General features: G+C 39.1%; 4 protein-coding genes across 4 annotated transcripts; 3 read left to right on the top strand and 1 right to left on the bottom strand.

Annotated features, from left to right (window-relative positions):
- The first annotated feature begins 3,492 nt into the window (after positions 1–3,492).
- Positions 3,493–5,186, top strand: LOC9329888. The gene is made up of 5 exons (XM_002893781.2): positions 3,493–3,819; positions 3,940–3,999; positions 4,202–4,323; positions 4,428–4,549; positions 4,640–5,186. The coding sequence occupies exons 1-5, from the start codon at positions 3,804–3,806 to the stop codon at positions 4,938–4,940; spliced, it is 621 nt and encodes a 206-aa protein (XP_002893827.1). The 5' UTR covers positions 3,493–3,803; the 3' UTR covers positions 4,941–5,186.
- A 449-nt stretch (positions 5,187–5,635) lies between these two features.
- Positions 5,636–10,286, top strand: LOC9327170. The gene is made up of 7 exons (XM_002893780.2): positions 5,636–6,318; positions 6,403–6,987; positions 7,071–7,423; positions 7,907–8,118; positions 8,456–8,712; positions 9,086–9,264; positions 9,800–10,286. Exons 1-7 carry the CDS (start codon positions 6,054–6,056, stop codon positions 9,881–9,883), a joined length of 1,935 nt encoding a protein of 644 aa, XP_002893826.1. The 5' UTR covers positions 5,636–6,053; the 3' UTR covers positions 9,884–10,286.
- An 89-nt stretch (positions 10,287–10,375) lies between these two features.
- LOC9329887 (probable long-chain-alcohol O-fatty-acyltransferase 8) lies at positions 10,376–11,500 on the bottom strand. The gene has a single exon (XM_002891061.2). The coding sequence runs from the start codon at positions 11,472–11,474 to the stop codon at positions 10,464–10,466; it is 1,011 nt and encodes a 336-aa protein (XP_002891107.2). The 5' UTR covers positions 11,475–11,500; the 3' UTR covers positions 10,376–10,463.
- A 930-nt stretch (positions 11,501–12,430) lies between these two features.
- LOC9327169 (cytochrome P450 94B3) lies at positions 12,431–14,314 on the top strand. The gene is made up of 2 exons (XM_002893779.2): positions 12,431–12,903; positions 13,156–14,314. Exons 1-2 carry the CDS (start codon positions 12,446–12,448, stop codon positions 14,192–14,194), a joined length of 1,497 nt encoding a protein of 498 aa, XP_002893825.1. The 5' UTR covers positions 12,431–12,445; the 3' UTR covers positions 14,195–14,314.
- Positions 14,315–14,665: the final 351 nt, after the last annotated feature.

The raw sequence follows: 14,665 nt of genomic DNA, 5'->3' as shown, positions 1-14,665 counted from the left end.
ATTGCGAAATGAAGAAATGAATCGGAGGCTTAACATTTATAGAGATTTGGGGCGCGTCGGGTACGAACGAGCCAAATAAAACACATCAAATCCGCGTCTGAGGCGCGTCGGGCACAAACGAAGCAAGTAAGATACTTCGCATCCGCACGAGTCTCGGGAATCAGCGAAAGGACCTTTCCACTTCTCGAGAAGGAATCCCAACCGTCACACGCCAAGAGAAGATGAAACGACAGAGGAATCCGAATCGCCAAAAAACTTTAAAAGGACCGAACTATTCAAAGTAAACGGCTCGGCCTAAATGTCATAAAGCTCATCACGCTTGGTTCTCCAAACTAACGAGCTGGGGGGCTAACTGTTGGGGTCGGTTTCCACCCTTTGGCGCCGAGCCAGACTTAGAACACTTCGGGAGTCTTTCAGAGATCATCTCAGGATATCGCGTCATTCACTTCGGGATATCTGTCTAATCGATTTAGTATACCCGAGCCCATCGCCTCGGGGATACTTAAACAAAACGACGAAGGAACCCGAGCTCAATCGCCTCGGGGGCACCCGAGCCCATCGCCTCGGGATACTTAGACAAGACGACGCAGGCACCCGAGCCCAATAGCCTCGGGGCACCCGAGCCCAATTGCCTCGGGGGTACCCGAGCCTGGCCGCCTCGGAAGTTTCTAAGCCCATCACCTCGGGGACACCCGAAGAAGCCATCTTTGAATACCCGAGCCAGTCCTTCGTGCGTACCCGAGCCGGTTGCACAAGATCCCCGAGGCGAAGTCTTCATCATCGCCCGAAGCAAGGACTTAGTAAATATTCTTCTCTAAAGGTATCATTTCCAAGCACATTGTCATTTCCGAAAAAGAAGGATCATTTCCGATAAACTCGGAAATGATAAGGAAGAAACGCGAAGGATCAACTCAAATCAGGAAATATTCCGAAAACTCCGAAGAATAAGGAAATTGTCCTAATCCGCGATATTCTAGCCGACTTCAAGATAAATGGAAATCTTCCGAGAATATCGCTGGAGAGGCGGTTTATCATCCCTATATAAAGAGACTCAAGGCTCAAACGAAAGGCAGGCAACATCGCTCTAGAAATTACACTACGCAAAGCTCTCACAGCACAAACACTTTTTCTTTTACGATCAAACTCTTGTACGATCAAAGTCATCTTTTTTCATTAATAATATCAAGAACACCATCTTTGGTATCAATCGTTTCTGTTGTTCTTTGAGAATTCACGATTATCGTATCCCTAAAATAAAACCCTAGACAAATCTCGATTGTGTTAGTTTCGACTTCCACACTTGTCCTCTGTTTTTGTTTGAAGCTGTGTGTTTGCAGGTCTCGCTTTTTGGAAAAGCTAATTCTTTTGTAAAGTCCTTTCACTTTGTGGAAGGTTCCTAGTGTAGCTTTTTGGCTTTGGTTTGGTTTCTATCACTTGTGGGTTGGGAGTGGTCGTCTTTTGTATCGCCAATTGTAGTCCTGCTTCGCATTATATAAAATCAGATGTTCAAAAAAAAAATATAAAGAACTTTTGAGATTTTGATTCCTAGGTTCTTTTTCATCGTTTTCTCCGTGAGAAGCTTCCTTACCGTTGTTGTCCAACAGACTTCTTTTCTCTATTCTGTTTTATTTAAATACTTTTAAAACCTTTTTCTGATGTTGATACTTTTAATTCTTTTCCAGTTTTCATCAGATCTATGTTTCTCATCAAACCGTAAGTTTAACAATCATATACAGCTCTTATTTTGGTGTATTTATTCTCTCCCTTACTTCTCACCAATTTTGAGTTTTTAAGGTTACTTCAAAATTTTATTATTTTTTTATGTTGAATTTTCAAGGATGAAAATGAACCGTAACTTGAAGAAAATAAATATTATTTCTTACGCAGTGAGTGTGTTGATATGAAGAAGGTAAATAAATTAGTATTTAAAAGGGTATTCTCTAAGCAACAAGATTTAGTGTTGCGTAAGGAATTAACAAAGTGTTAAAAAGATCAATGGCCTATGCAGTTCTTTTCAGTGGCATGGAAAGGTAGGTACACCGTCAGGTGCAAAAGTGTCATGGTATAATATTTGTTTCCCTAAATCAGAGAGTGGGCTTGGTTTGCGACATATTGGTAGTTGGAATGAGACATGTGCTTTGAAAATTTTGTGGATGCTGTTTTTTAGAGCCGGTTATTTTTGGATGGCTTGGATAAGAAGTAAGTATCTTTCTACTTCTTCTTTGTGGGCTCTCAATGAAAAGAATATTACCTACTCTTGGCTTTTTAGAAAATTAATTAAGGTACGTCCCAAAGCTCTTCAATTTTTCAGTATCAATATTGAAAATGGTGATTTTACCTTCTTTTGGCGGGATCCATGGACTCCATTTGGCTCTCTTTACGATTTCCTTGGTTCAGATGGTCCTACGCACTTAGGGATCCCTCTATTTTCAATTGTGGTTGAAGTGAGAACTCATAATGGATGGTCTCTTCCTCATGCCAGAACGGAGAGACAAGTCCTTCTTCACTCTTTCATCTCTACCATTTCTATGTCCTCAACAAATGATACTCCGGTTTTGCGAATGATGGTCTTCCTCACTTATCTTTCTCTTCTAAAGCTGTGTGGAATGCTGTTCGGATTTCGCATCCAAAACAATCTTGGGCTCCTCTTGTGTGGCACAAAGCTGCCATCCCAAAACATGCTCTCACATCATGGTTATTTATACTCTTGATCGTTTGTCTAGTTGGGGCTTTGATATTGAGTTTGACTGTCTCCTTTGTGGTTTTGCTCATGAGTTACGTAATCATCTGTTTTTTAGTGTGCCTTCTCTACTGAGGTTTGGAGATTAATAACACATAGACTTAGGATCTCTTCCCCTCGGCTTCTATGAGATCATATCCTCCTTTGGCTGTCAACGGCTTCGACATCAAAACACAAAAAAACTTGCTCTCCTTCAAGGTTGGCAAAGGGCGATCTATGAACTATGGAGGGAGCGAAATCGCCGTTTGCATGACGGTTTCTCCGTCTCTCCAGTTACGGTAGCAACACACATCATTTCCACCATGAATAACAAGTGTACTGCTATGCTACAGTTGGGCTTAAAGCGAGGGTTCCTACTTCTTCAATACTGGCTTAATTAAGGTTGAAAACAAACAATAAGCTCTGTTTCTTCTTTTATTCAGCTTTGTTTGTTTTGGATCAATGTATTCTCCTAGTACCTCTTGCTAGTTTTCTTTCTAGTTAGTTTTTGTTTGTTTTTGCATACGTTTCTCTTTATTTATATAAGAAAACCTTTTAACAAAAAAAAAAAAAAGGAATTTACAAAGTTTTATTCTCGACGAAATAAAAAAAGAGATTTCTATCAAAATTCTGAATTTTGTAAACACGTGAAGCCAATGATCCTTGGAAAAAAGCACAAATATGTTACAAAACTTGTGACTATATGCATGGAAGAGTTCTGGCAACAGATTTAGGGGAATAGTGGTGTTTTTGATTAAAATGCAAATAATTAAATAGATGGACTAAATTGACCTTGTTTTGAGGCTTTTTATGTTTATGGTCCATACAATTTTGTAGAATTAATTATGTCGTTGGTTTAAGCCATTTCTCTCAACTGGATCGATGGTTTGATTTGAATCCACTTGGAGGTGAAAGCTAATTCTTCTAGCTTTTCTTAGGGATCGTCTTCTTCGAAGAAAAAATCGGAAACCTGTGACCTTTGTGATTGTGGCCATCGACGATCGCCATCTTCCTTTCTGGTTCTTTCTGTGCTCTCAAGACCATTGGGTCAAACCGTTATCTCGGAGTCGTCTCTGTAGAACTGATGGAGCCACCTGAAGGTTCTTTTCTATGGAACCAATTGTGATTTCATAAGTTTCATAAATCGCCCACCAGGTGTTCGATGATATTCCCCACCCAAATAAAATGACTTGAAAACTTTGTTTCTCAATGATTTACAGATGTGAAGGATAATTTCGCCAAAGAGCTTTATGGAGAAAGTGTACAGCTTTCGAAACATGGTGATGACTCTTTCTTTACCCGGTTATGCAATTGACAAAGTTTTTGCTTTTTCTGATTAAAACACTTACAAATTTGTTCTCGTAGTTTAGCTGAGTTCTTGTGTTTGCTTGATTGTTTAGGTTTAGAGCATAGTTAACTTCATTTGTATTGCTAAGTTTTGGCTTTCCAAGTCTCTCTGACAAGAATCATCCTTTGGTTTAGGTAATAATGATCATGTTCTTGAGAATTTAGATGATCCCTTTTACGGAAGTTCGGATGAAGATTATAGTGAAACTCGCGTGTTGGACAATGAGAATAAGTTGAGACGTGTGAAATTTGAATCGGTATTCTTTTTTGCTTTATCATTCTATCAGTGTAAAATGCTTACCACGTTTGATCAATTTTTTTTCTATATGTCTGGCTTTTTTATGGTAAATCGAAATCGTAGGCTGGATACCGTGATGGGATTGTTGCCGGGAAAGAAGCTATTGCGCAGGAAGGTTATAACTTTGGCTATAAGGAATCAGTTCTTGATGGTTACAAGTTTGGTATTGTTAGAGGTGTTTCCAGGTAATTACAAGTCTGCTGCGATGTGTTAAATATCCGATGAAGCTTATCGAGTAGTAGTTTATAAAGATTCTGTTTTGACCCTTTTTGAAGTGCGCTTGCTTTCCTCCCTGATGAGCTTAGAGAAAAGCTAATTGATGAACAAGAAACTAGAGAGAAGTTTCAGAAATTACACAGTTCTGTGCATGCTCTCTCAACGGAAGTAGCAATGAAGCGGTTCTATGAAACTTTGACTACAAAGCAAGGGGAAGAGAAGAGTGGAGAAGAAGGGCCTGTCTCTGGTTCTGTTTCCGGTTCGGGTGTTAATGCCACATCGGACTTGGGAAGCTATGTTACTGAGCTTAGCTTTCTTCTTGAAAAATCTCCCAAGATTGAAGTTAAATTGGACACATAGAGGAGTCTTGTTCTCTAATGGTTATTGCCAAACGCCAAGCAAAAGCAAGATTATTATTTATTAGTGTCTAGTTTCCATTCCAAACATTTGTAAGCGCGGTTCTGTTTTGGTTCATTGTTGTTCAGTTTGGTTTGGTCTAGAAATTAGTGCTTGCCTTGACATGAATTATCTGTAAATTCGACCCAAATCTCACTTGTTATACAATTATTATTTGCTTATAAGGATTTCTTTTGGGAGTTGGGACTACTACAATTAGTTGTGACGTAGCGTAACGGTGACATCACATTCGTATGTTCTTTACTTCTTTTAAGGCCCAATAGAATGACATAGAAAACACGTTTCATTCACTTAACTTTTCATATAATTTTTGAACATTTTATATAACCCCGAGATGTAATACTTAATTGGATTGACGATTTATTTCCCCACAAAAAATGTATCGTATAGCACCAGATGCAGTTAAACTACCGTCTCGTGTTATATATCCCCGAAAATAAAATTCGAAACCTATATCTCTCTGCATTGAAATTTCATAACTTATATCTCTCGAAATTATAGCTCGAAACCTCGGAATTCACAATCATTATATTAGTCGGTTTACGACCTAAACCGAATACCAAACCGAATTACAACCCGACCGGATAGCTTCTTCTTCGACACCATTAAGTCATTAACAATGTACATAACTCTCATCCACACCAACTTAATTTCATCTAATGACGTTAATGTTGAGTAAAAAAGAAAAAACCAATATTCCGTTTTTTTTTCTCTCATTAAATTAAACCCAGAAAACCGAATTATCCATAACGAAACCGGGTCGGGTCAGATCTAGCGGCCGACTTCTCCTAGTACACAGATACAAAGCACACACAACCGTATAAAGTAATCTTGCCGGAAGCGCGTCGCCGATCACGCGCATTCATCTTCTTCTTTCTCTCACCTAATCACATTTTTGTCTTTAATGGTGAAATCGATCTAATTCGTCCGTCAGAACTAAAACCAATTCTTCCCCCAAAAACCTTGCTTCAACCATACTTCACCATTCTTCTCGCGTCTCTGTATATATGCATCTATACTTAGTAGAGAGTTCTCATCGTCGACGACAATGCTAAAATGGCTCAATTTAGACAATCGGAGAGATTTAGTGTTCGCGGCGGCGGAGCAGCTTCTTCTGATCACGTAACGATCGGGATCCGAAACGGCGTCGGTGGAGCTAAAGGTAACAACAACAACCGGTGGAGACGATCCGTGAGAGCTGATAAGATTCGTCGACTTGGAATCGGTTCTGTTGTGTTTGTTCTTTGCTTTGTGCTTGTTGTTACTCTTCTCGCTTACTATTATATCTCTGGGTTTACTTATAATAGCTACGATGATAAAGGTTAGTTTTTTTTTTCTCTGGATCTTTGTGTTGAAGATGGTGAATTTTTAGATTGTTTTTGATTAGTTTTGTGTTTTGGGGCAGGATTTGTTGATTCATATGAAGGTGATTTTTTGACGAATGTGACTAGAATAGATCCTTCGAAAGTGCTTGAGTTTGGTCAAGGTTCAGTGATTCATGGACGAGATTCGAGGTATTGGGATAAAGATGATAGAAGAAGAGATGATGATTATAATGAGGATGAAGTGAAAAAGGATGTACAAGTTCACAATCCTGTGAAAGGGATTGGTTTGTATAATGAAGCTGGAAGGAATGAGTTAAAGATGTATGAAGCTGAGTATCAAGCTACGCTTGGGAAAGGTGGTCATGAGAGAAACGGTGTGCAGCGTCATGAGGGTGTTGATATGGATCGTGAGGATGATGATGGGATTGATTCTCATGATGGGGATGAATATGTTGATTCTGGGCATGAGGATGAGAATGAAGAGGCGCATAAAGAGAAAGTTGGTGAGGTTGTTCATTTGGTGACTAAGCATGAGAATATGGAGAAGGATGATGGAGGTATTTCAAAACGGTCACTTGGGGATTCTTATCTTGTTAGTAAGGGTGGTAAGTCCGGGAAAACATCACGGTCTGATACAAAGAGAAGAGGTCGTCGCAGATCTTCAGGTGATAATTTGTGATTAGTTTGGTTGAGAAGTCAGTTTGGGTATTTGCCGCTCATCATTCATTTGTTGTTCAAATTATTTCAGGTTCATGTGAAATGAAGCTATTGAATTCTAGTCAACAAATAGTGGAGCCCTTGAATACTCGAAAATCTGCTAGATTCTCCTTACAGTATATAGAGAAAGAAGATAAACCTGATGGAGAAGAACAGTGGGAGCCTAGATTTGCAGGTCATCAGAGTTTACAGGAGCGAGAAGATTCCTTCGTGGCTGAAGACAAGAAAATTCATTGTGGCTTTGTCAAAGGCCCCAAAGGATCTCCAAGCACTGGATTTGACCTGACAGAAGATGATACTAATTATATCAGTAGATGCCACATCGCTGTGATTTCATGTATCTTTGGCAATTCTGATCGCTTGAGGCCTCCTGCCAACAAAATGGTATGATTCTTTCCATCGTTTAGATTATGTTTATGTTGTTTGGTCGTCTCTTTCCCATGTTTAAGATTTGGAAACTGTGACCAGTGAGTTGTGTATCTTTAGAGTAGCCTACCTCCCATACGTGGAACCTGAGCTTACGTAGTCACTAACAGAGACTTGAGACTTGAGTTATCTTAGAGTTCGAGTGGCATGTGTTGACCTGTGGGTGTTGTTGTAGACTAGTTGCTGGAAATAAGATAAAAATAAGCAGTTTTGAGCTAGGTACACAAATTGTGTGTAATGAATGTTTAGATAGCTGGCATCTGAAAGTTGGTTTGTGGGTGTTTTCATCAACCATGGAGTAATGGACAGCCATCTGTTAGAATCGCCTCCTCAAAAATCTCAGAAGACATATTTGCTCTGTTGTGTTCTTATTTCCTTTTGATTTTTTGGTTATGATATTTTGTTACCTGTGCTAACCTTAATTCTTTTCTTTTCATTTAGATAAGTAGATTGTCAAGAAAAAATGTGTGCTTCATTGTGTTTGTGGACGAGATTACCATGCAAACACTTTCTGCAGAAGGACATGCCCCAGACAGAGCAGGATTCATTGGTCTGTGGAAGTTGGTTGTCGTGAAGAATCTTCCTTATGCAGATATGCGGAGGGTAGGAAAAATACCAAAAATGTTGCCACACCGACTTTTCCCATCAGCAAGGTGAGTCTCATGTCATAGCTATAACTCTCATTTTGATGTGTCTAACTAGCACATATGTTTTCCAGCAGTTGCATGTAGAGAACAGGTCAGTGACTCATGGTTAAGTATGACTGAAAAAAGTACCGCAAATGACATCAGTTATAAAGCATGTGTATACTTTTAATTCTGAGCTACAAAGACAAAAGTTAGGTGTGAAATACACTAACGATTAGATCTTGAAACTGGTTCTCTAGAAATATGCTTTGGAATGTGATATGCAATACCCGGTGAAAAACTTCTCAAGTCAGACCAGATCTGTATCAACACACAGAAACTCATCTGCTGTTTGTTCTTCCAGGTACTCAATCTGGTTGGACAGCAAGTTACGACTTCAGTTGGACCCACTGCTCATTCTGGAGTACTTTCTATGGCGTAAAGGTCACGAGTATGCTATATCCAATCACTATGACCGTCATTGTTTATGGGAAGAGGTTGCACAAAACAAGAAGCTGAACAAGTATAACCATACTGTTATTAATCAACAATTTCAGTTTTACAAGGCTGATGGGCTAACCAGATTCAACGCTTCAGATCCGTTCAAGCTTCTTCCTAGCAGTAAGGATCTGTTGGTTAACTGATATAAACCAACCAGGATTAGTACCTTCCTTGGGGAGTGTTTTCGTTAGTTAGTGTCTGTAACTGCTACTGGGTTTACTCGTAACAAGCACACGGGTTTTGAAATCTTATCTAGTATTATAAAGTTCATGATTAACTGAGGTCTTAGATTTTCGCACAAGCAACTGCATCCTTGGTCACGGCAACTTAATAATTTTTGCAGCCAGCTGTTATTCCAGCATTTAGGTTATATGCTCTTTGTGGGTTGAATCGCCACCATGCAATGGTCAACATTACCTGGTGTTGGTCATGCGTACAATACATTTGTACGGAATGCTTACTTACAATCCTCTTTTTATTATCGTATTTGCAGATGTTCCAGAGGGGTCTTTCATAGTACGAGCTCATACTCCTATGTCGAATCTATTCTCTTGTCTTTGGTTCAATGAAGTAGAACGCTTCACTCCCCGGGACCAGCTGAGCTTTGCCTATACTTACCAGAAACTAAGAAGGATGAATCCTGATAAACCATTTAATCTTCACATGTTCAAGGTAAAGAACTCCTTTTGCAAAAGTCTCCATGGTTATAATTCTGCTTGACCTAACAAAAAGCTGCTTGATGATTATCTAAAACATTGATTCGCCTCCATGTGTGTAAGCTGGGTTTAGAATTGTAAAGTCAAAAGTGCTCTTGACATGATATGAACTGAAGTCCTCCTATAAACTAGTAATAGAGCCAAACATCGAATGCAGTAATTTGTCTAGTCGTGGAGCCAATGGTAATATGTAATGGTTGTAACCAGAGTCATTTATGTGGGTCATGAAACTATGTAACAATTAAACTGTCAGTAGGAAATGATAATACCAGGTCTAAGATGTGTTGAATCCATGTTGGTTTGTATAAGAACCATATCCTATGGAACAGAGAGGGTCTCAAAACCGATGCTCTTGTTCATGGAGAAAACACAACCGATGGATTTGTGGAATTATGAATTAGGATCATATTTTAGGTCTGAATAGTTAAAGAGTATCGAGATCCAGATTTAAGTTTCCTTATGTTTCGTTTATTTCTTCATTTGGATTTCAGGACTGTGAGAGAAGAAAGATTGCAAAGTTGTTCCGTCACAGACCAGAAGAGAAGCGAAACCTTATACAAGCAGCAATACAATAAACAACTCTATGTTGTACCGAGCTGTATCCGTCGTGTATAGTACTTTGAGGCTCTACTGCTATATTCACAGTGTCACTTGGAGAAAAGCCACGTTTTCTTTGCTCCGATGACTTAGAAACTGCTGCAGGAAGATCCAGATGTTGTACATTGGGCTGAGTCTGTTGCTTGTGGCGACAACCAGAGGAGAGGTATACGAAAACAATGTGAGGTGATTTGTAGATTTAGGCGGCATTAAGAGTTGAAACTTTGAAAGAAGAAGAAGAAGGGGCTTGATTAGATTCATGAAAGGGTTCCTCCATTTTTATTCAATTCATTGCTTTGTTTTTGTCTGTATCCCTATCATGCTTACTCTTAGAAAAGATACGCATCCCCTACATATTATTTGATAAATGATTTCTCTAAATTTGCCGATATCCACAGCCCGCGGCAAATTTTAGATGTCAAAAGCCTATTGTTATGATTTGAAAACTCCGGTTAAGAAATTGGGATCAAAGTTTCCATATATAAACACAAAAAATCGAAGTAGTTGATAGAATATATAAAAATAAAATGAAAAAAATGACATTCCACATTTTTGTGATTATAACCTAAAATTGAAAACCTTGCGTTTTACGAAATCAATGAATAGCGAAGCTTCATTGGCGCGTCTCTCCAGCATGTTGCTCCTTTCAATCTGACGGAAAAACAGAAAATCACCTGTGACAACCAAAAAACCCACTGTGATCAACCGTGACAACATCGGACTCAGCGACCATCGAATCTTCCTCTTCACGGCTTTTTCCATCGCGGTGCAAACCCCATGTAATACAAAGAACCAAGTAACTTCCCAAGTAGGGGTCTCACGGTTTATGTAAAAGTATACCAGCTCGTGAATCAAACCAGAAACGAAGAATGTTGTCAAACACCCCATGAACCTTGCCCAATCAGACCTCATTTGGTGTTGGCATACAGAACTCACGGGAGAGTAGACGCCTGGCCGGAAAATAGCCGGAACCATGAGGTTCCAACGGTGACCCCAAAAGTCTTGAAGAGACGTGGCTAAGTATGGTTCGTTGAAATGTGGCTCCAGGTCGCACCCGAGAATGATGGTAAGCAAAGCGTTGACGATGGTTAAAAGAACGTCAAGCACAAGGTATAGATGCAATGGATAGAGACATATTAGAAGAATTGGTGGCAACAAACTTTTATAGTTATGAACGTTTAACAAAACCCCAAAAATTGCAGCTTTACTAAAGAAAACCCATTTAGGTGGATGATTTTGAGAGTTAGGGTTCTTTTGAAGCTTGATGGGCAAGCAAGTAAAGCATATGAATCGGAAGAGATTAGTGGGAAGTGGTAAAAGAGGACCTTTGTCAAAGGCAAATAGGATGAGCTTAAAATTAGCAAGTAAAGAGAGGCAAAACGCAGTGGTGGAAGAGAAAATCGTAAAGACGAAGAACAAAGGAAGAACAAGAAACAGAACACAGACAGGAAGAACCGAGAGTAATCGATGAACACCGCTTTTGATCTTCGATGGTATATAGTAACAGTAAGACACAGAGATTATTGCAGAAACCCATACTTTGACGAAGCTCTTGAGTTCTTCCTCCATTCTTTTTTTGGGTTTCTCAGTTTCTGCAATAACCTAGATTTAACTTGGTGGTTGTTTGACGTGTTCAAAACGTAATCGATTGAAGAGAAATAATGTTTTTTTTTTTTTTAACGCAATCTAATAGGAGATCACTCCAAATACAACATCGCTGGCATCGGATTCTTTTGAGTTAATAACGTAATTTGTAGCTTCCGAATAAATAAACACTTTTCTCTAAAGAAGATCAAAACAAAATATTGTCTTATTGTACAAAATCTATTTCAATTCACTAACAGCCTGTTAATTGTAGTCATATGACTCGTATCATATTATCACACAATTCTTTCATATACGGACAACCTGGAGAAATGTTTAGGGATAAGTCAGCCATAATTTTTAATCACAAATTGTGGATAAAAATTATATTTTGGGTCATTCTAAAATATAAAATTGCATATCGTGGGTTACTGTTCAGTGTTCACATATAGACAACTTACATGCACAACATATGTGTATCGTCATCCTTTATTTTATTGTACTAAATGTGAAGTGGAGATCCACGATGGTTGTACATCCTCTCATCATAAACCATAGAACCGGAACCTTGTCCAATATAATCAAGAACTTGACCCGCTCATTACAAGGGTTTAATACACTATTGCGTTCTTGTCATAGCTTGGTCGAGATTTTATATTATTTAATTTTTGATAAATATTTCGTGGTCTATGTCATATTGCGCCTAGAGACTTCTATCGACGAAAATGTTATTGTTATTATTATTTTTCCTCAAATGCTATTTAAATTAAGTTATCAGAAAGAGACTTTCCGCTACAGAGAACCAGTCAGAGCCCGAGTTTTTTTGACTAAACAGTCCGCCCGAATTTTAAAACTTTTGAGGAATATTAAAACATATAAAGAAGGCAAGCTAAGTCAAAGAAGAAGACAAACTATAATGTTCAAAAAAAAAGAATGAAGAAGACAAACTAAAGAAAATGGCGCTCTTAATCTTCATCTTCCTCCTCTGTTTCCCTATCTTCATCTTCTATATCTTCTTCCCGAAGAATTCTTCTTCAGAATTTGGTTTCAAGTCGTATCCGATCGTCGGGAGCTTTCCTGGTCTAGTGAATAACCGTCACCGATTCCTCGACTGGACGGTGGAGACTCTGTCTCGATGTCCAACTCAAACAGCGATTTTCCGGCTACCAGGGAAGAAACAACTCATCATGACGGCGAATCCATCCAACGTCGAGTATATGCTCAAGACGAAGTTCGAGAGTTTCCCTAAAGGCGAACAGTTTACCTCGGTTCTTGAGGATTTTCTCGGCCACGGGATTTTTAATTCCGACGGTGAGATGTGGTGGAAACAGAGGAAGACGGCAAGCTACGAATTTAGTACTAAATCTCTCCGTGACTTTGTTATGAGCAACGTCACCGTCGAAATCAACACTAGGTATAGTTATTTTTCTTTGAACGTAATGTTAAATTATATTCAAAGAAAAAATATCGTTTTTACAACTAGTGCAACAGATAATTGAAAAGATCAGTTCGAAACAAAATTAAACACCAAAACGATTAATCTCTTGATGCAAACCACATTTGTAGTCCTTTGTCATATCGTCTATCCCCCAACACTAGGTATAGTTCAATTTCTCTCAAGTTCTATATCATCACAGATTTTGTTACTGAGATTTTTTTCTTCCAGGCTCGTTCCGGTGTTAGTAGAAGCTGCAACTACCGGGAAATTGATAGATCTTCAAGACATATTGGAGCGATTCGCGTTCGATAACATCTGTAAATTAGCTTTCAATGTTGATCCCGCTTGTCTCGGCAAAGACGGAGCCGCCGGTGTAAACTTCATGCGGGCTTTCGAAACCGCGGCGACGATCATATCGCAACGGTTTCGGTCTGTGGCTTCGTGTTCATGGAAGATTAAAAAGAAACTTAACATTGGATCAGAGAGAGTCCTGAGAGAATCAATCGCGACAGTCCATAAATTCGCAGACGAGATCGTGCGTAAGAGGATTGATCAAGGAAAATCAAGTGACCACAAGGAAGATTTGCTTTCTCGGTTTATCAGCAAGGAGGAGATGAATTCGCCGGAGATACTCCGTGACATTGTCATAAGTTTCATCCTTGCCGGGAGAGACACCACTTCCTCTGCTTTGAGCTGGTTCTTTTGGTTACTCTCTATGCATCCAGAGGTGGAAGATAAGATTCTACAAGAGCTAAACTCGATTCGAGCACGAACTGGGAAGCGAATCGGGGAAGTTTACGGGTTTGAACATCTTAAACTGATGAATTATCTTCACGCTGCGATAACTGAATCTTTAAGATTGTATCCACCTGTGCCAGTGGACATAAAGAGTTGTGCTGAGGACAATGTATTGCCTGATGGGACATTTGTAGGTAAAGGTTGGGCAATAACCTATAACACGTTTGCCATGGGAAGGATGGAGAGTATTTGGGGGACAGATTGCGATCGGTTTGATCCTGAGAGGTGGATTGATGAAACAAATGGTGCTTTTAGAGGTGAGAATCCTTATAAGTTTCCTGCGTTTCATGCGGGACCAAGGATTTGTGTAGGGAAGGAGATGGCTTATATTCAGATGAAATCGATAGTCGCTGCGGTTTTAGAGCGGTTTGTGGTTGAGGTTCCGGGGAAGGAGCGTCCTGAGATTCTATTGTCGATGACACTTAGAATCAGAGGAGGTTTGTTTGCGAGGGTACACGAGAGATCTTGAGTTACTTGTTGGAGAAGTAACATTTGTTTTTTTTGTTTTTTTAAGCAACATTTGTTTATTCAACCAAATAACTTGTTACAATGAATGCTTCATTTTGTTTCCTCTTCTCGTATCTTTAAACAAACCCTTCCTACAGGTATAACTATTCTACAACGCGATAATGAAACAGAGAAGACAATGGTGCAAGTTGATTAATATGAATCTCACATGCATTTTAATTTTGTTGGTTAATTTGGTCTACGTGTAGATAATCTGCTAATTTTTTTTTCATATAGATAATCGTAGATAGTTAGTCCGACGTCTACATGGTGGTTAATAATTCTATTTTATTTATTTTGTGATCGAGAGAAAATTATTGAATCCCAAATCTCATATCTCCCTTAATTCTTTTTCTGTAAGGCTAATTGGCTAACCATGCTCAACGAATTATTTTTTCAAAGTTTTACTGTTTGACTATGCCGTAGCCCGTAG

This window comes from Arabidopsis lyrata (genome assembly GCF_000004255.2).
Source record: "Arabidopsis lyrata subsp. lyrata unplaced genomic scaffold ARALYscaffold_1, whole genome shotgun sequence".
NCBI lineage: Eukaryota > Viridiplantae > Streptophyta > Magnoliopsida > Brassicales > Brassicaceae > Arabidopsis > Arabidopsis lyrata.
The sequence above is the reverse complement of the archived record's forward strand: the minus strand, read 5'-3'. Positions and strand labels throughout refer to the sequence as shown.